This window comes from Protopterus annectens, chromosome 8.part1 (genome assembly GCF_019279795.1).
Source record: "Protopterus annectens isolate FY-2018-M chromosome 8.part1, PAN1.0, whole genome shotgun sequence".
Taxonomy (NCBI): Eukaryota; Metazoa; Chordata; order Ceratodontiformes; family Protopteridae; genus Protopterus; species Protopterus annectens.
In genome coordinates, this window is record NC_056742.1 from 359,940,276 (window position 1) to 359,962,390 (window position 22,115).

The 22,115-nt window shown below is 39.6% G+C and overlaps 1 protein-coding gene across 1 annotated transcript in view; it reads right to left on the bottom strand.

Annotated features, from left to right (window-relative positions):
• The window catches only part of NECAB2 (N-terminal EF-hand calcium binding protein 2), a 2,586,853-nt gene that overhangs the window by 318,879 nt on the left and 2,245,859 nt on the right, over positions 1–22,115 (bottom strand). The window contains exon 8 of the mRNA XM_044081939.1: positions 3,330–3,406. Within this exon, the coding sequence (XP_043937874.1) occupies positions 3,330–3,406 (77 nt within the window). The remainder of the gene's footprint in view (positions 1–3,329; positions 3,407–22,115) is intronic.

The following is a 22,115-nucleotide window of genomic DNA, read 5'->3' on the forward strand; positions in this document are numbered from 1 at the left end:
GGATCCCTTTGGTCCTCTCTTATTTGTGTGAGTTGCTCCAGTCTGGCATAACCTATTCTTCTTTGAAGGCCAATTTGTCAGCCATTTCTTCTTGTATGCCCCTGAATCCTCCTCTGGCTTCTCATTTTGAGGTCAAACAATGTATTAATGGTGTACTGCATATTAAGCCTCCAAGCAAACCTATTCCTCCTCCTGGGGACCTTAGTTTTGTTTTGGAAAAATTGAATCAGGCTCATTTTGAGCCTGCAGATTCTGTTCCTTTGCAACATTTTACCTAGAAGACTATTTTGTGGTGGGTCCTACTTCTGTTCTGAGGGTTTCTGAGCTTCAGGCCCTTATGGCTATTCCTCCTCCTTTGGCTTTTCACAAGGATAGGGTGTCCCTTTCTATTAATCTTTGCTTTTATGCCCAAGGTAGTAAATGAGTTATCCTAGAATCAGTTGGTACATCTCCCTTCCTCCTTCCCTTCTCCTCAGTCTACTAGTGAGAGAGTCTTGCGTACCTTGGATTTGAATGACAGCTCAGGTACTGTTTGGATAAAACTAAGGCCATTCATGAGTCTGACCAGATTTTTGTTTCTTTTCATCCCAGGACACTGGGTTTTGATATTTCTAAGAAAATCATCTTCTCCTGGATATCTAAGGCCATTTCTTTTTTGTTATTCTTTTCATGAAAAATCTTTGTCTACTTCTGTTAGAGATCATTCCACTAGGGTGATTGCCTCTTCTGGTGCCTTCTTTAAGTGGTGGGATATCAGTTCCATCCTTGAAGCTGCTACATGGTCTTATACCTTTACTAAGCTTTATAAGTTGGATATGGTTTCTAGGGCCAGAGCTGGTTACACCTACTGTTATGGTAAGATTCTGTACTACTGTGCTGTATGACTGGACTAAAATAATGTACAAAGTGTAATAACCTCATGCAATTTATGTACACTGTAATAAAAGTTTATTGGGAAGATGTGAAGTAGAAATAGGACATGGTATAACACAGAAAACAAAATAATAAAACAGATGAAAATCTATTTATTTTTACTTTTACTCAGCACAAAGTCACTATTACAATCAATTGATTTGCACAATTTGTCACATTACCAATATGGAGAAAGCACAGTGCAACTGTGACTGGGCACTGGGAAAAAAGCCTATAGAATATGCTGATCAAGTAAGGGTTAATGAGGAAACATACTTATACCATTCCCAGACAACAATATTGGACAGGCAGATATGGACAGAAGTAGCAGAAGAAAAATCACTACTGGTTGTGTATTTTCATGCAGGTGAATAATGGGTAATTCGCCCAACACACCACTGACTTTTCTTGCACAGGTCCGTGAATATTCATGTCCTTTATCTCTTCATTTTAACTAAAATCAATCCCTTCAGATTCTATGCTCAGAGTTCAAGAGTGAGGAATAGAATACTTATTTTTCATAACATACAGACTGAAACTCTTCCTTACAAAATACCAAACAAATGATATTCTTCCTTCAAATGTGAAGCTTGTCACACTGGTTAGACGTGTAATGACTGACATCACCTAGCACTGGGGCATTACTCCCCTGGCATCCTCATTAGAAGAAACATGTTACCACATTATTCCTGGAATATTTATTTGGTGCAAGTAACACACTGATTTATCTGCATTTTACTAACCAGAATTTCCTACTTTGCAATGCCTGTTTTCACAGGGAACATGAAGAAAATTGTTGAACAATATCAAAATAACAATTGTGCAGTACAATAAAATGTGGCAAGATAGTAAATACAATTCTATAGAATCAGTACTATAAAACCAAAAGTTTATAATCAGCTGCAGAATGAATACTAACTTAATTCATTCGCCTACATTTTTTTTTCAGTTCTGTGACATCCAAACTATGTAAATGATATCAAGCAATCTAAAAAAATGCTGAATGGATTACAGTATACTGCAGGTCTTAGCAGAATACTTTAAAAGTTAAGCATACGTTTTTTTCTTCACTTATGCCAACTATCAAGTTTATGCTTTGTGAGTTTATTTGTTCCTACTGTTTTTCATAGTGTGGTAGTAGTATACTGTGAAACATAAATGCAAATAAGTAATTTACAGTAAGTTAAAGAGCCCCAAACATAGTATATCTCTCTTAAATTTTCATAAATATCTGCCCGAGGTGGGAGTGGGACGGGTGAAGCACGACATCATATCCTTCTATAAAGTTTAGGACTTTGTGCCCACTCTGTTCTGTAATTGTATGATGTCCTTCTTCTTGCAGTAAATGTATAAACTGAAATGCAGTCTTGAACTATAGGTAGTTGAGACAATATTTACCCATTAAAGTTCCTTAAGAGCTGCCCAAAGAGCTTAGTTTATCCTTAATTTCACAGTTGTCTGTTGTAAAATCATCATTTGCAGCCAAAGACTCATATGATGCTACTACACACATAATCTCTGGTTGACTATTAAAGTTTGTCAGAGCTTTTCTAATTTAGCTTTTGAGGAATCTTTCAGAAGGTTAAAAATACCCTTTTTGTAATTTTATACCTTAACATGTTTTAGTTGTGTAACTTATAAATCCCACCAGATACTCTAAAGGACAATGAACGTGGTCAACCAATAAAAGGTTCCAATAGTTTTTCGTTTCCTCCCTGCAGCTGACCATTCATGACTACCAGCTCCTTTTGACATTTAATGGGAGTAATTGATTCACTTTAGCCTTCCCCCGGCAAAACCCAACCTATCTCCAGAGCCAGTGAGGACATCATGGATACTGGATCAGCATCACACTGTTACAAAGGATAGCCTCACTCCCGCTACTCCACAGCAGCCTCGAGAGCTCCAGCAATGCAGCCTTTTGAAGGGTACATGCACAGCCTCCTGACTAAACAGCATGCCTCTTATGCAGAGAGGAGCTCACCAGGGTTTCTAATGCTGCTTTATTGCATTGGGCTTTGGCTGATTCCTTCCCCTCGGATGGGTGAGCCAACGCCAGCCACACAGGCAGACAAGCACACAGACATATCTGTTCATTGTATTTCTGCTAGTTACACATTAATTATAAAAAGATTCCAAATCAGCACTGATGCATTTGTCATCTAGAAACAGAGGACATGTTTTATACTGCTTCTATCATGTTGTGTCTTCTTACACAGTATCATCCCACATCACGGCAAATATATGGTCAGCATTTACAACTATGTATTCCCCTCAAGTAACTGCAAGATACAGTATCAAAGTCCTAAAAACATTTTAGCAGATTTTATGTAATTCATATCTAATAATTCCCAAAAGTTAGATTAGCACCAAGTTGAAATACAAAAGCAAAAAAGCAAAGTAAAAATATATTTTACCTTATTCTCAAGTCGTTCAATCAGATCTGCCAGCCTGTTTATTTGCACTTCAAGACCTTCTTTAGTCTCAGGGGGTCCTATGAATAAAATGAGTAATATATTAATGATATGCTAATATTATATAAGTATTTATAGGGGAAGCAGGCTAGGATGCATTAAATGAACATATCCTGGTGAGTTTCTTCTGTAAACATAATAGAAAATGTATACATTCTATGAAATGTTCTCAATAAATATAGAGGTTTATAGAATTCTTAGATCCTATCTTGCATTTTCTGATATCTCATTTTGGAATTACTCTACAAAAATTAATAATGAAATCCTCTCAAATAAAAATAAAAATCAATATTAAAATCTGCAGAGAAAACTACATCTTCATTACACTAGAAGATTTGCATGCAAAAATATTTACGTAGAGCTTTTACTATACCACATAAAGCTGGTTTAATGTATAAAGTGACTAATATTAACAGTTGGAGATGTAGTTTAGAAGCTGATTGGGTACATATGGTGTTAGATTGTAAGATATTTCCTTTTTGAATGAGATTAGTACTTTTACTCAAGCATTATGGTCAGATAGATGCAGTATTTCTAAATCTCTGATCTTATTTAATGCTCCAGTTCCTGTAACTATTCCTAAGATACAAATTCACATTCTTTGGTCTACTCTAGTTATAGCTAGAAAAGTAATTACTACAAATTTGAAAAATTAAAGCTACTCCTTCATTTACTGAATTTATTAATCTAGCAAAAATTGTTTGTAAAAAAGAATTATCACCTATAAAGATAAGAACTTCCACTGTCACACAGTCTTATAAATTTTGGGTTAAACTTTATGATCTAGTTGAAAAATATTGACAGTTTAACAAACTTTCTTATATGGTGTTCTTGTAATGGATGCATGTAAATAGTTATATATATTTGTTAATTTTTTTGTTTGTTTTTCTTATTGTTAAAATTTTAATCTTGTGTCTTTCAGCTTATCCCGGTTAGGGGTCGCCACAGCAGAACTCCGGTCCGCTAATGTTTGGTGGTGGATTTTTACGTGCTGAGTTACCAGCCCTGACGCACAACCTTCAACGAAGGCACTCTCATTCATGCATGCCTTGTTAAAATTTTAATGAAAACTTAAAAAAAAAATAGGTATTTTTGAACACACCATAATATTTATCCTGTAGGCAGAAAAAATATAATTATGTCTCATCTGACATAGAAAAGAAGATTAATGGTTAATTGCAACTCTTACAGACTTAACTTGAAAAGCAAACAGCAAAAACAAATTAGAAAACAGTACAAGGTTATTTCAGCGGAACATTACTTACTGGTAAATTCAGCCTGATTTTACTTTCTAAGGACTATTTCCATGTTCACGCAGCAAAATAGGATGCTCATTCATTAAATAAAATTGAAGAAAGAACACACCAAGCTACAGTATATATGTTAGCATTTTCATTTACTAGGATAAGCAAACTTCATCAAACTAACACCGAGGTGAAATGTTCACAGTACATTTGCTAAATAAAATGAATCAATTGAAAAATAAGTATTTACTAAATGCTGCTAACACTTTCCTAGCATCTTATGCTAACAGTAATGTTAAGCCTTTTTTCTCAGAAGGTGTTTTGTGCTGGCTTGTACAACAGTAATCTCACTGACCATAATGGTTGTTATGCAGATAAAAGCACTATATCATGTCATACAGACTGGTCATTACTGATATGAATTTTGGAAAGCTTTTCAGGCTGCAGTCTAGGAAATGTCTTGATCTTGGACAGCACAAGGTCCATCAAGAGAAAGACGGTCACAAGATCACATATAGGAGTGGTCAGTATGCAACTCAGGTAGACCTCCTCCTGGTAAGCATCGAGGTAGAGTCACAAATTTCAATGTCAAACTGAATGAAATGGTCAGCCTACAGACTAAACCACTAGTTGCCACAATCAGCTGCAGGCAGTGGTATGAGAAGATGCTAAGGTCAACTGAGGCTAGCTTGATAACACACAAGCTAATTAGAAGGAAAGCAGAAGAGTTAAGGAAATACTCGGAGCTCTTGTACCTCAGAAAGAAGATGAAAAAGGTGGAGTTGAATGGCAGCACCTCAAAACAATTTATGTGAGGGCTACAGAATAAATGTATGGCTAATGGCCAATGTAGGCATAAAAATGTATACAAGGAAAGCTGATAGGGGAATGCAGAAGTCCAGGAAATCATCAAAAGAAAGGAGTGCAGGAAAAAGTGGGAAATAGAAAAGATGGACTAGGCCTAGAAGGACTACTGGTTGGGTAATAAACAGGCAAGATAGACTAGGCCTAAAAGGAGTACTGGTTGGGTAATAAAGAGGCAAGATAGACTAGGCCTAAAAGGAGTACTGGTTGGGTAATAAACAGGCAAGATAGACTAGGCCTAAAAGGAATACTGGTTGGGTAATAAACAGGCAAGATAGACTAGGCCTAAAAGAAATACTGGTTGGGTAATAATCAGGCAAGATAGACTAGGCCTAAAAGGAATACTGGTTTGCTAATAAGCTAAGAGAGCAGTTGCAATAGCAAAGAAGAAGGCATCAAAGGCACTCTGCCAGCTTTTGGAAAGTAATTCAGTAGATGACACAAAGAAACTTTATCAGGTTGCAAGATAAAGAGGATAGCCGTCAGACACCCTTCATAAGGAATGACAGCAACAACTAGCTCATCAGGTCACAGGACATAAAAAGGCAGATGGAAGGAGTACTTCCAGTGATCTCTGAATGAAGAAAACCCCATTGAAACTGTAGTGCCCCAGACCCCGCCTGCAATGAAAGAGGAAAAGGAAGAAGAGTTTACCGTAGAAGAAGTAACAACAGCGATAAAGGAAAAGGAAGAAGAGTTTACCGTAGAAGAAGTATCAACAGCAATAAAGGAAAAGGAAGAAGAGTTTACCGTAGAAGAAGTAACAACAGCGATAAAGGAAAAGGAAGAAGAGTTTACCGTAGAAGAAGTATCAACAGCAATAAAGGAAAAGGAAGAAGAGTTTACGGTAGAAGAAGTAAGAACAGTGATAAAGGAAAAGGAAGAAGAGATTTCCATAGAAGAAGTAACAACAGCGATAAAGGAAAAGGAAGAAGAGTTTACCGTAGAAGAAGTAACAACAGAGATAAAGGAAAAGGAAGCCAGGGGAAAGCAGCAGGCTCAGACAAGGTAATGGCAGACATGCTCAAGATGTTGGATGTGTTAGGGGCAAAATGACTCCTGAGAGTACTCATAGTAGTATGGAGAGAAAGGGGTATCACAAATGGCTGGTGAATAAGGATACTAGTGCCAGTGTACAAGAACAAAGTGTACATTTCCAACTATGGGTAGTATATAGAGATATCAAACTCCTGTCACACTGCATGAAATTTCTGGAAAGGGTGACTGGCAAATGGATATGCATAGTAGTAAAAAGTAAGATGGGAGATGAGCAGTTCACTTTCAGATCAGGATGGAGCACAACTGACCCAATGTTTGCAGAAAAACACAGTTGAGAAGAAGTTAGAGATGAGGAAGGACTACAACTGGACATTCCTAGACTTAGAGAAAGCACATAACAAGGACCCAAGAAAGCTGATTTGAGCAAAACTTTGATGGTTCAAAGTTTCAGAAAAATTGGAAGAAATAGCTATGTACAAAGGACCCAGTGACATTAATGAGAACAGTGTTTGGATTAACAGAGGAATTTTCAGTGGGAGTGAGTGTGCATCAGTGTACGTCTCTGAGCTCACTGCTGTTCATACTGGTGACAGACTATTTTAGCAAATGGCTGGCTGGAGGGAACAAATCAACAAAGTTGATGTATGTAGATGATGTGGCATTACAGCCAGACTCTGAGCAAGAACCTCAGCAAATGACAGGTGAATGGAGTGCAAAACTGAAGGCATACAGGATTAAAATGAGTACAGATAAGATCGTTGTAATGGCAGTAAACAGGGGAAATCAGAAGAAGGTAAAAAATTAAACAGAAGGAAAAATATTTGAAAAGGATAACAACTTCAAGAATCTGGAATGGAGACTGAGGAGAAAGGACATCTGAATGAAGAGGTCAGAGCTAGAATCAGAGGGGCAGCAGCCAACAGAGTGTCTGGGGTAGTGGGGTAGTGTGTGACAGAAAAATACCAATGAGGCTGAAAAGTGGGGTGTACAAAACAGGGGTGCCTGACATTAGTGGTAGGATGCACAATCTCAGACAGATGAAGAAATCAGGACATTAGAGGAGAAGCCCAAGCAGCTCAAACTGCAGAGATCATCAAAATGAACCGATCACAGTCATCTGGGCTCATGCAGAAAGAAGAAGATAATCTGTGAAGAGGATTTGGGGCAGACAGGAAGAAAGTAAGAGGAAACAAGGGTGTCCATATAAGAGATGGATGGATTGTGTGAGAGAAGCTCTGCAAAGATCATGGATGACTGTCAAAGATGGTAGGAAAGTACCATTGAATCAACAGTGGACACATCATACTGACCCTGTGCAGAAAATAAGAAAAGGGGGTTTATGATGATGATGATTTTCAAGCTACAACCTCAGAGCAGCTGCTGGTGCTAACAATTCTGATTTCAATTAGGTAATAAGTCTTTTCTAAAAGATCATATTATTAAATCTGCCACAGTAGGTAACATTGTTTTCCATTAAGTTGTTGCAATAACCCAGACGTCATTTAGAATTCTAGTTGACATACAATTGATTCTGACACTCTTTCTTTGATTACCCACTTAATCACACTCATGGCTGCAAAGAGGTGAAACTAATATAGAAGAATCTTTATAAGTATTATTGCCATTAAAAATGCTGCTTATTATGGTTTTGCTATCATGTGCAATTTTTTTACTTTTTGGCCTTCATCTTAAAATTAGTAATTTATGCATTTGATTCTCCACTTCTGTGCTTTCTGCATTTTGATTCTTTACCATCAACAAATATGCTTAGACTAATGTCGTTTTGTAACCAATTAGCAAAATCCTATATGTTGCAGCCATAAAACTCTTACAAAGCTAAACAGTTTGAGTTCAAGGTTTTCATCAAACCATTTATGCAGAATAAATACCTGAAAATAACATTGAATCTATGCAATTCAAATCCAAAATGTGATTTATGAAAATAACTGTGAGGTGACATTTACAAATGGTATTATAAGAAGTAAGGGTTTGAATGAATAGCTTCTATGTGCCTATTCCTAGTTGTCACATCACTACCTCTGTTGAAAACTATAGGCCAGTCAGCTTAACTTGCATTATTTGGAAACTATTGCCTTCAGGCATTAAACATGGTCTGAATATTCACCAGCATGGGTTCAAAGAGGGCTGCTCCTCATAAACCAATTTAATTAGCTTTTACTTAAACATCCTGACTGTATTAATCTAGCTGTAGGTTTTTTTCTGTTTGGACTTTGCAAGGGCATTTGACACAGTGCCACATGTGGAGATAAAAATTATGTAATACATGAAACTTAACAACTACATAATGAAATTTGTGGCAAATTGGATGGATGGTAGGAGCTGTAAAGTAAGAATGAGAACTTATCTCTCTGTAACAAAAGAAGTAAATGTGGGTGTCTTATAGGGATTTGTGCTGAGTACTTTACTGTTCGGCATATTTATATCTGAGTTTCCCTTACGACAAAATATCTGTTGTTTATGACGCTAAATAGGAGCAGTACATAAGAGGGCAGACAGCGCCACACAATGCTCAACATGACTGGGCAATATCGAAGGGTATGACATTTTATACAAAAAAATGCAAGGTCCTTCACTTTTGATACAAACCCAGCTAACCTTATGCTTTGAATAACTGCATTTTTTTCTGTCACAGACTGCATCAAGGACTCAGAAATAATGTTTGACACTTTTAATTTGACATCCATTTAATAGTTAGGAAATTTTATAGTGCCATGAAGGATGCTCTGACATATCTACCAAGCATGAATGAGAGACTTCTGATTTCTATCCCCTGTATAAGTTCATTGTTATCACTGTTAGGCATAACAAAGAATATTGCACTGTCATCTGCAGGTACAATTAGTGACAGAAAGAGGCTAGAAGGGTTTCAAAAATATTTACCAAACAGATATTTAAAGTTAAGCACCAAAAATAAAGGCACACACTCAAAATATTTATCTCTATACTTAAAGATATTCAAAGTTTAATAACAATGACATTCCAGTTTCAGTGTTGGGTCCCAAGTTCACAGAATACATCTTTGCCACACGGAATAACAACATTATAGTGATAATACCCTTGTCTAGAACACTGCTGCAAAATACATTTTTTTTTCATCACAGAACAGATTATGACTATGATATGGTCTGCCACAGAACATTAAGAAACCAGAAAGTTTCATATTATTTAAAAAGCTTTTGGATTAATGGCTTGTTGAAAAATGCTTGATCTGCATCTAAACAGACACAAACTCTTAAATGACCTATAAGCAGGCTCTGAGTTTGGCTACTTACCTGTACTAAATCTACATTAAAATGACTGCCTTGTATACCTCTCAGTTATCCAAATTTTGGAGGGATGCCCCTAACGTTCTGATGGTTTTTCTCCATCCCACTAAAATTGGGAATTATTTTCAGAAGTTCTAACATACTAGGAATAAAAGGAATAAATATCGCCTCATTATCTTCTCTCTTCAAACTAATTACTAGTAAACGGCACAGGACCTCCACTCCCTCAAAAAAAAAAAAAAAAAAAAACATTAAAAGCATGGAATTACACATAAGCTAGGTATTGCAAAGATTTTGTTATATTAATGTTTTTGGACCTTACTTGTACTTTATTTGATACTGTTGTAACAAATGATAAAAACAACTTGTGTTATACCTGATTTTATTTCAAGATGTGGATGGAAAGGGTCCTTTGTGCGGTCTTCTCCTCACAGCCAATAAACACACAAATAAATGGCCTACATACAACTTTTGAGCTTAGATTGGATGAGGTACAAACTAGTCAAGTTTGTCTTGGTAAAGCTGAGTTTGCAGTCTGTTTTCCATGGAAATCAGTGCCAGTGCAGTTTCTAAGTGTGTGGCAGAAGGGATTTTTGCCTTCTTTGGCTTGTAGCATCAGTATACATATAAGTTTGGAAATGTGAGGTGTGCAAGTGATGTTTTATTTATTCTAGGATGGGGTTACAGATGTCTTTTTTTTTTTTTATTTGGTTGTAACTCATCCAGATGTAACACAATAAGTCATAGGGGAAGCCAAAGAAATATGCATTCTAGGCCTCAAACACCACTTACTGTACACCCATTCCCAAACACCGACCATATGGATTCTACTCTGGTCTCTTAGCCTCTTTACTGTTAACTCAAAAAAGAAACACAAACATTTTTTATTCTCAGCTGGACTACTAAAGAACTTCAACTCTTTCCTTATTTTATGTTACCAGGTCAGGCAAACAACTGTATGTGCATTTTTAACTTCTGATTCACAATTTCGCCAAACACCTGTTGATTCCAAAGTGAGCCAAATAGAAGGATTTTTCACCTTGACCATCTCAAAGCTGAATTCAACAAAGCCTTTTTCTCTTCCATGAAATCAAAGTCACATTTGGATAACTTGGTCAACAAAAACAAATACACATTCATAGACCAGAATTAATTGATTTTACTGGTATATGCTACAGTTTCCTGCACCACTGCATTCTTCCATTCTGTCTCTGCTGGTATGATATTATTATGACACTGCCTAGTATACTCTCCATAGGGATGGGATACACCATTGCCTTTGTACTTTTCTTCAGAAAGGTGCATGCCTCTCAGGGGTACCAGATTATGAGGTATGCTCCTCCACATGAGTCTTAAAAGTTCATGCTCCTCACTGTTTCAAATGGAAAGGGTCTGTCACACTTTCACTGATAAGAATTTTTTTAACTAATGCTCATAGTAAATAATACTAAATCATGTTAATTCATCAAAAGAGCTTTTTTAAGTGTAAATTAACACATTTTATCCATCCTGTAAGCTACCTGTCATGTGTTCCACATTTTGAAGATGGAAAACTGAAAAAGATGCTTAAAGTTTTAGCCAAGACTTCATAGGTTCATAGGTTCATAGGTTCATACTAGGCTATCTGCCCGAGGGCATTTACAAGCCTAGCCCATCGTTTTGTGGCTTACGCCACCCCTTTAGTATGGGGAACTATACCCATTATTTTGCTGTGCCTCTGTCGAGCAGTGACACTGAGGTAATCCCTGGGGTATATCTGCGATCTCCCATCCATTGGTCAAGATTTCTCTTGAACAAGGCCAGCGAGGTGCTCTGCCTCACATGTACCGGGATTTTGTTCCACAGCATAGGGAGTCTTTGGGTGATGAATCTATCCCTCCAGCACGTCCTATTAATAGCCGTGTCAAGGTTTAAGTCTCCCGCCCTTGTGGCTCTGATGGATCTAGATTTTTGAGGTGAAGCATATTCATCAAATCTGGGTTTGACATGGCCTTGTATGTTAGGCAAAGGTCACCTCTGAGCAAGCGGTAAGCGACTGAATAGAGCTGGAGTTCTTTCAGTCGGGCAGCATAGGACAGATTTTTGAGACCCTTTATCCTTTTGGTGAGGAACTTTTGTGGCCTCTCCAGCTGCTGCAAGTGTCGGGTCAGATACATTCCGAATGGGGCATTGTACTCAATCATTGGTCTGATGAGTGATGAGTAAAGGGAGACTATGACCTCCCTTGATCTAGATGAGAATCCCTTCATGATAAGGTGGGCAATGTAGAAGGTCTTCCTAACTACTTTAGCTACATGGGTGTTGAATGACAGACTACTATCAACCTGGGTCCCCAGGTCCCTGATAACTTCTTCTGTGCTCAGTGGATTGCCACCTATTTGGTAGCTAGGGGTAACCTTGTTTTTCCCGAAGGGTATGACTATGCATTTTTGGCATTTAACTTTAGGCCGTGGCTCTGGCACCAGTTATCTGTTTCTGTGAGACCCTTCTGAAGGATATCTGTGTCAGATGTGTTTTCTACTATGGCGCCCAGTTTGCAATCATCTGCAAACTTTGTCAGCCATAACCCTCCTGTGTTTGCTTGTACTTCGGAAAAGTAGATGCCAAACAAGAGTGGGCCCAGGACTGAGCCCTGTGGGACACCACTTGTGACAGGCTTTGAGTCTGACATGGCGCCAGCAGCTCTGACCCTGTGGGTTCTGTCACTCAGCCAGTTTGCAACCCATCTTGTGATGTATGGGTTGACATTTAAGCTGATGAGTTTTTCAATGATACCCGAATGGGGTATTGTATCGAAGGCCTTAGCCAGATCAAGGTAGGCTGTATGGACTGCCTTTCCCTCATCAATGGCTTTGGTGACTGTTTCGAAAAAGTCAACCAAGTTTAAAAGGCATGATCTGCCTTTGACAAAGCCAAACTGGGTTGGATCCAAAGTCTGCAAATTCCCTATGTCTTTATTTATGAGGTCCATTATGATCCTCTCCATGGCTTTGCAGATAAGGCTTGTCAAGCTAATGGGCGGTAATTTCCAGGGTCGGTGGAGGCACCGCCTTTGTGAAGTGGTACCACAGTTGCAGTGCGCAACACACTGGGTACGTATCCAGAGGTAAGACTTTGATTAAACAGCTGTCCTAGCTGTGGGTTTAATTCCTCATTGAGTTCATGGAGCACACAGCCGGGGACACCATCAGGTCCCATGGATGCTGTGTTTTTTTGCTTTGGAGAGAGCAGTTCTCACTTGGGTGCTGGAGATGTTTGGGGGGCTGCATGCGTTTGGTATAGATATCTCTCCTTTTGGGGGGGGAGAAGTTTGCACTGAACCTGTCAGCCAGTATGTTGGCAATGTCTGTAGGATCAGTAATCTTCACATCATTTTGAACTAGCTCTGAGCATATCTGGGAGTTTCCTCCCAGGTTTCTAACATAGCTAAAGAAGGCCTTATGATTGTCTTTTGAGTCTTTAGCTATTTTTCTCTCGAAATTTGCTTTGGATGATTTTATGAGAGCTCTTAGTTTTTACTTATAGTGATCAAGGGTGTCTTACCTTTTAAGGATTTTGCTCTATCTTGTAGTAGCTTCCTCCTTTTGTTGTAGAGTTTGTTTATGGCTGGGGTCCACCAGACTGGACGCTTGCCTTTGGTACAAAGAGTCTTTGTTTTGCTTGGGATTGCCTTATCCATGCAGTCCTGCAGGTGCTGGTAGAAGGCATTTGTAAGTGATTCAGCGGCTTGAGTACTGTTTTCTGCCGGCTCGGGGGCCTTAAAGGAGACCACACTAGTCTTTAGAAGTGTGAAGTCAGCTTTTGAGAAGTTCTTTACTGTGGTCTTTTTTATTTCAGGTGGGGGTGGGATGAGGACCTCCAGCGAGATTAGTTTGTGGTCTGATCTCACCAGTGAGGGGTACACCTCCGGTGTTGAACATTGTGCTCCCATGTTCGTGATGATGAGATCAAGTATGTTATCTCCTCTTGTGGGGATGGTGACTAGTTGTTCCATGGCATTTGAGTTTATGAATTCCAGGAACTTTTGGGCTAGGGTGTTTGGGCTTGAGTAGTGTTCCCAGTCTATATTAGGGTAATTGAAGTCACCTAGTATGATGGTGTTTGGTGATACATTTATCCCTCTAGTGTTTTCAGGAAGGCCATGTGAGGTTCCTGAGTTTGTGAGGGTGGCCTGTAACATGCTACAATTTGCAGAGCAGTCTTGCCTATGGTTAATTGCACCTGGATGGTCTCCGATGCATCGTGCGTTGCCACCAGTCTTGAGGTGTGGGTGTCCTTGATGAATATGGATACCCCTCCTTTCTTGGTATTGTCCAGATTTTGGGGCGGAACGCATGATATGAGGTAAAACCTGATAGCGCTGGGGTGCTCTCAGGAGCCTTGAACCAGGTTTCTGTCACAGCACAGACATCGATGTTCTCCATACTGAGAAGGGCCTCGAGTGCGTGCATTTTGAGATTTAGACTTCTGGCATTGAGCAGCATTACCCTTAGTTTTTTCCTTTTTGTGTTCTAGGGTGGTAGGTTTAGAATTTGAGCCTTGCCTAAAAAGGCACTATGGGGTGGCAAGAGCCTTTGCCAATATCCGAATCCCAGGGTGACAGGTGCAAGCCGTCCCTTGCGAAGCAGCGTGGCTTGTCCAGCATGTCATCCCAGGCAGACAGACACTGGATCCCCTTTGAATGACACCAGTGTTTAAGCCAATTGTTAAAGCTGATCATCTTATCTCTGTATTGTGGCATCATTCTTGGTGAAGGTAGGATACTGCTCAAGGTCAGGGTCATACCTGTCTGGGCTACATAATCAGAGAGCTCCTCAATGTCTCTTTTCATGTAGTCCAAGGAGGTACGTCTCAGGTCATTTACACCAGCGTGGACAATGACTGAGTCATATTTGTACCTGCTGTTGAGAGACCTGAGTGCTTGCGTTATGTGGCGGATTCTAGCGCCCGACAGGCAGCTTACTGTGACCTTCTCCTTACTCAGTCTGGTGAGCGGACGTCAGTGTGTCTGACTATGGAGTCACCAATGACTAGTGTGTCTGGCATTGTGTTTGGCCTTAAGGGCTGTGACTGTTTGACACTCTGACTGTGAGGTCTATGTGTTGCAGGTGTTGTGTTCTGAGGTGGTGGTTGTTTGGGTGTCTGCTTTGGTGGCCTCTGCTGTTTTGGTAGATTTTGATCAGAGCCTCCGAGTATGTCTTTGTGTGTTTATGTGTATGATTTGAGGTTGTAATGGTAATATGTGAGACTGGGTCTATAGTGTGTGTGGTAACCTTCTCCTCCTGACTGGTCTTGCCAGTCCTATGTTGAGAGAGCTCAGCCTCCAGTTTGGCCGTATAGTTGCATCTCTCGCATGTATTTGTGTTTTGTGGGAGGAGGAGAGGGTTGTCTGTGTACATGAGGCAATTGTAACATTGCCTCAATATTCCCAGGTTCACCAGCTGAGCAGGAGAGGACACTAGCAACTGATCCCTCGACATGCTAGAAGGAATAGACAAAAACTTTAAAAAGAATCCGGGGACGTGGGTGACCGAGAAATGGGGGTTGCCTTTTTGGGGTACTATCTATGACAAGAGTGCCGTATCAAGGTAATAAGTACTGTAGGAGCAAGTGCTACATTTAACAGATAGGGAATAGTCTACTTGGAGTCAAGTAGAGATGATCTTTTTAATTATAGGATACGCTGATTAGATCAGTAGTATAGTTCGAGGAAGGTAGTTTTAAGGGAAAATTTGAAGAGTGGACTTTAGGTAGCCCGAATAGTTTAAACCTGCTTAACCGGCACTGCCCTAGTGTGCAACGGTAGCAACTCCGCGCTAAATCGGGCTAAATCACGCTAATGCGCACTAAAGCGTGCTTTATAGCAGGGGGCTGGAAAAGACAGGAAATGACCCAAAATGGCCAATAAACTACAAGTTACTGCCTTAAACCACTCCTCTGAGGACAAATGAAGGAGTTATGGAAATGACCCCTAGTGGCCAATAAAACTACAGTTTCAAGTCAGTAACCACCTCTCCGGGGGGCAGGGAAGCTGCTCAATGTTAGTCACTGCCACTGATGAACACAGAGACCCTCCTTCAGCCCAAGCAAAAATGGCCTCACAGAAACTTTCAAACAGTTCAGGAACAGCAAGCCTGTAACTGAACTTTTTTAACTCTCAGAAAAGTGGGAAAAAAGCAAGATTTTTTTTTTTTGTTTTGTTTTTACAGAGATAGCAGAGGTTCACAAGTAATATCAAGTTATAACAGTGCAGTAAATGACCCCACACAAGAGTGCTAGGTCAAGGACAGAAAATATGCAAGTTTTAAGAAAAAACGATTTAAAATTAAGTGCAAACAGGAAATTCAGCAAACAGCTTTTGGTTGTGCTCTAAATACAGCTACTAATACAGAAATCAAGTTTAACAAACCAGAAAATGTTCAAGCTAGGCAGCTATGCAGAAAAACTTAGCAAATAAACAGAGAAAAAATACTTAAAATCTCAAAAGTGGCTCCCTTCTTCTCTCAGCGTTTTTTCCTCTTGGAGGGTGCTTCACCAACAGCCAACAAGCCTGAAAAGACGCTCAAAACTTCTGCATGCACATGTGTTTGTGTGTATGTTTATTGTTATTTGTGTGCCTATGTCATTTTATCTACATTCACAATATCTAAACACAAGAGATAGAAACAAAAGGTATCCAGTACATATTAGTCTAAACCTAGCTTAACTCAGAAAACATAATAAATAAATAAACAAACAAATAAATAAATAAATAAATTTTGATGGAGGGCACCTATATGTAGTATAGGCTACCATTAGGTAAAGTTAGAGCAGATCACTTTTTAGACCATTTATGTTTGGTAGCCTAACTAACTAACTATATATATATATATATATATATATATATATATATATATATATGTGTGTGTGTGTGTGTGTGTGTGTATGAGAGATATTGAAACAGATCCTTGTTGTAAGGTACAATAGCTTTCCAGCCTTAGGGGTTAAGACATCTCCCACCCATAAGGAAAAACATTTAAGTAAATAGGGGAAAAAAAAACTACTGAATAAGTAACAAAGTTTCTAACTGAGAATCCTTAAATGTAGGAAATAAAGAACTATGACTTGCAGATTAGCTCAGCTGAGACTTCATAGTAATCAAGCACTTAAAACCTGTTTAGAAATTTATACTTCTTTATTGAAAGTAATATATATATTAAATAAATGAGCAATTTTGTCCTTAACTAGGCTTAATCAGATCTAAAGCCGAGTGTATTAAAGCATAAAAAAGCTGCATATCATGTAAACTAGATTTAGGTCTGATAAAGCCCACTTAAGGGCAAATGCTAGAATCCCAGTGAAGTATCAGGGATTTCCTGTATGTGTTATTTATACTTTTCCCTGTGTTTGTGCAGCCATGGAGTTAGCACGTAGAAAAAAGGGGGTGTGGGGGGTGTGACGAACCTCACAGAGGATGCAGTGGCATTGCTGCCTGTGAAATACACTGTTCGAAAGAGAAGCTGTCATGGTGTGTCTGTGCTTTGTGCTTCTAGGGCTCTTGAGATTTGGATAATTGTAGTGTGTGAGAGTATATGTATGTCTGGTAGAAGCCTTCCAGTAATGTATTTAAAAAGTAATTTATTTTTTCATGCCTCACAACCCTTTTTGTTTCCATCTAGATATTAAGTAAGCTGTCATGTAGCCAATGCATTGAAATATATATTTTTTTCTTCTCCACTTCATCTTGTCTTGATTGGACTCTCATAATGATGGTTTGTCACCCAGGGCAGTGCATTTAATTGAAGTCCCAGTTTTTGTGGTTTTGACCATAGCCCCACCCCTTTCTAGTTGACCACACCCCCTCCCATTGACCCCACCCATTCAGTTGTCTCCTGCAGCCTCCCTTTGATTTGAAGTCACCAGCCACCACTGGTAGAAGGGAGTGCAGAGTGTTTGGTTTGTTTGTTTGATGTCAACTAAATATGCAGTAGTTGTGAAGTGATTCTGTATGCAATCATTTTTCTACAATTGCTTGTACTTGGGCCTGCTTTGAAGTTAACTAATAGACAATCATATACATGTATATCTATATAAAAATATTTGGATATATAGATATCGTGTGTGTTTTAAAGTAGAAAATGTCAAGTGGTTACAACAAGCAAGATTCTTGAATGTCAGCATTTCACAAACATGACAATCAGAGGGTTGAACCACAAAACGTAGCTTACTGGAATATGTTCAACATATTAGTTTAGTCCATTAGTTGCTTCCACCCCATTGCAAGACATTTAGGATATATAGAAAGACATGTTTTCTCCTCCATCATTTGTGACTTATAACTCTGCTTCATTTAATTTTTCCACATTTCTAACAAACTAAGAAAGGTAGCAGTTCATCCAGCTTAAAATGCAGCCTTCACAGCCCCAGGGGTGAGAATGTATGCACAACCTTCACAGCCCTTGGTGTGGGACAGTATACGCAGCCTGCACAGCCTTTGGTGTGGGAAAGTATGTGCAACCTTCACAGCCCTTGGGGTGGGACAGTATGTGCAACCTTCACAGCCCCAGGGGTGGGACAGTATGTGCAACATTCACAGCCCTTGGTGTGGGACACTATGTGCAACCTTCACAGCCCTTGGTGTGGGACAGTATACGCAGCCTGCACAGCCTTTGGTGTGGGACAGTATGTGCAACATTCACAGCCCTTGGTGTGGGACACTATGTGCAACCTTCACAGCCCTTGGTGTGGGACACTATGTGCAACCTTCACAGCCCTTGGTGTGGGACACTATGTGCAACCTTCACAGCCCTTGGTGTGGGACAGGATGTGCAACCTTCACAGCCCTTGCTGTGGGACAGTATGTGCAACCTTCACAGCCCTTGGTGTGGGACACTATGTGCAACATTCACAGCCCTTGGTGTGGGACACTATGTGCAACCTTCACAGCCCTTGGTGTGGGACACTATGTGCAACCTTCACAGCCCTTGGTGTGGGACACTATGTGCAACCTTCACAGCCCTTGGTGTGGGACAGGATGTGCAACCTTCACAGCCCTTGCTGTGGGACAGTATGTGCAACCTTCACAGCCCTTGGTGTGGGACACTATGTGCAACCTTCACAGCCCTTGCTGTGGGACAGTATGTGCAACCTTCACAGCCCTTGGTGTGGGACAGGATGTGAAACCTTCACAGCCCTTGGTGTGGGACACTATGTGCAACCTTCACAGCCCTTGGGGTGGGAAAGTACGTGCAACCTTCACAGCCCTTGGTGTGGTACAGGATGTGCAACCTTTACAGCCCTTGGGGTGGGACAGGATGTGCAACCTTCACAACCCTTGGTGTGGGACACTATGTGCAACCTTCACAGCCCTTGGTGTGGGACAGTATGTGCAACCTTCACAGCCCTTGGGGTGGGACAGGATGTGCAACCTTCACAGCCCTTGGTGTGGGACAGGATGTGCAACCTTCACAGCCCTTGGGGTGGGACAGGATGTGCAACCTTCACAACCCTTGGTGTGGGACACTATGTGCAACCTTCACAGCCCTTGGTGTGGGACACTATGTGCAACCTTCACAGCCCTTGGAGTGGGACAGTATACACAGCCTGCACAGCCTTTGGTGTGGGACAGGATGTGCAACCTTCACAGCCCTTGGAGTGGGACAGTATGTGATATCCATTCAAAATCAGATAGTGTAGGACTATATTATCCTCAATCCATGGACCTGGTGTTTAGGGCATTGTATCTACAACAGTGTATACCGATTTCAGTCATACATACTACATGTTTTTATTTCACTAATATGCTTAAAGTCAGCAAGATATATATATATATATATATATATATATATATATATATATATATATATATATATAAATATATATGCATATAAATACACACACACACACACACACACACACACACACACACACACACACACATATATATATATATATCAGTTAATCAAGACATTATACAGTTTCTGTTTTTCTGTTTACTCACATCAGGTGTATCTGAGTAATGAGGTCCTTGAACCAGCAAACACCCTCCTGTGCTACTTTCCTTTTATAATGTTTACATTTATAGACAGATCCAACAGTTTCAAGTTCAGTTTTTATCACTTCATCAGAATCACGTTTAATGTTTTTTTTTTTTTTAATTTCTTTAGCACACAAAGAATCAAGGACAATAGCCAGGGTTAGAAAAGGATAGCAATGGAATTCAATAGGAGCTAGAGTACTTATTAATTATTAGAAGACCTTTTAGGACAGGCTGTTTAAAAGAGCCATGCATTTGTATATGAAAGAAAAAAGTCAAAGAAGTTAAATGTAATAGCTTACATACTTTCTTTAATCAAGTTGTTTGATGCTAATGTAAACCGTTATTTGTAATAAAACCTTTGCTGATAGATTATCATCCTGTGCTCTCTCAACCCCTCAATTTAACACCTTGTTTGCATATATTTAATAGAGCAATAAACACCAATTAAACATAGGGGTACTGAGAAACATTTAGTACATAGCGTTATGTGAAATAGCATGAAACGTGGTGACACATTCTGAGGGGGCAGTTCAGAGACACAAAACGTGTATCTCAATCACACTTCAGTAGAGATGACATATACAAATGACTACATAATGAAATACAAATGAGAGTCACCCTTTTAAAGAGATTTACCACGTATGCCAAGATGAAATCAATCATGGTGGAGTGATTCAGAGGCATATAAATGCATCACTAAGATCCACAGTCCTTATTTGTTCTGAAAGTCAGGATTTCTCAGTGGACAGAAGTTTCACTACTATACCAAGAATAGCAGTAGCCTTCACTGAACAACAAATGTTAGTGGTCACTACTGGACCCTGCAATGTTATTTACATCATAGATGGGTCCATCCGTGGTTAATATACCATCATCTCCATGACCAGGAAATTATTAACTTCTAACATGTGGATGGGACATCATATAGATATTAGTAAATATGTGGCCCACACACAAATCAGTTGGATATATGGACTGACTATCCCAGTGGACATGAAAGTTTGTTTAACATTAATCATGCTTCCTATAGAAATATTTCAGTATCCAAAGGGAAAACATTGGAAGTTTTCCTGGTGTCAGCCTCATGAATTCAACACCAGTTCCTTGAGACAATGCTGCAGGATGTAGAGAGGCATATACAGTTTCCACAAATATTAGAGAAGAGAGAACCATCACTATGTGTGCATTTCACAATGTCATACTTTGTCTTACTGCTCACTTCAAACACTATTACCCAGCCAAATAATCCCCCTACTAATAAGGTTCTCACCCACTGCCTGCATACTCAGCCCTGCTGAACATGCTTTGTAAATATGGACACACTCTTCTTTGACTTTATTATTTCTCACTTTTTCCTCTGAGTGGTAAACTCCTTAACTATTTCCCTCTTGTGGTTTACTTTTCCCCATCCCTTCACAGCTGTTTGTCATTGTATATTCTTCTTCCAACCTCAGAAGTCTCCTTCTCAGAATACTGCTTTTTAGACAATGGGGAAACCGTACATCAGTACCCTGAATGGAGAATGAGCATTCTCCAGCTGGGTATTAATGTAAACGTAATGCTGACTGAGGAGAATAATTTTGCTGCTTCACAGCAGCATATCAAGCTACCGTGGAGCTCGGACACAGAAAACTGAGCAGCCGCCATTACTTTAGGTAGGTGTGTGTGTGTGTGTGTGTGTGTGTGTGTGTGTGTGTGTGTGTGTGTTTATGTCTGTGTTTGAGTGTATGTGTGCATGTCAGTGAAAGTGAGAGTGAGCAGTTATTTTACACTCGCTAAGCAGTGCTTTTGCTGTTTAGCAAATGTAAAATAAAAAAATAAAAAAAAATAAAACAAAGCATGTGTGTGAGAGTGTATGCATGTATGAGAGTGAGAGAGAGAGATTGATCTAGTGAAAGAAAAGTGTGTGGTTTTGTTTGCATGTGTGCGTGAATGTGTGCATGAAAGCAGAGGGACTGTGTGCATATGTGTGTGTGTGTGTGTGTGTGTGTGTGTGAGAGAGAGAGAGAGAGAGAGAAAATGAGAGGGAGAGATCTAGATAGTGAGAGAGAAAGCGAGAGTGATGTGTGACTGAATGCATGTATGTAAGCAGAGGAGACTGAGTGTGAGAGAGAGATCGAGAGAGAAAGAGACCGAGCTTGTGTGAGTGAATAAAATAGCACTTAAAATACATAAGTAAGTAAAACACAGCAATTTTACAGAGAGCCCATTGTCTTAGTTCAATAATGCTCTCCAGGGTGTGTGTTAATGTCTAAGTAATGCGCTTTCAGGGGTGTAGAGGCCCGGGTGGGCACTAATTACACATTAACACACACCC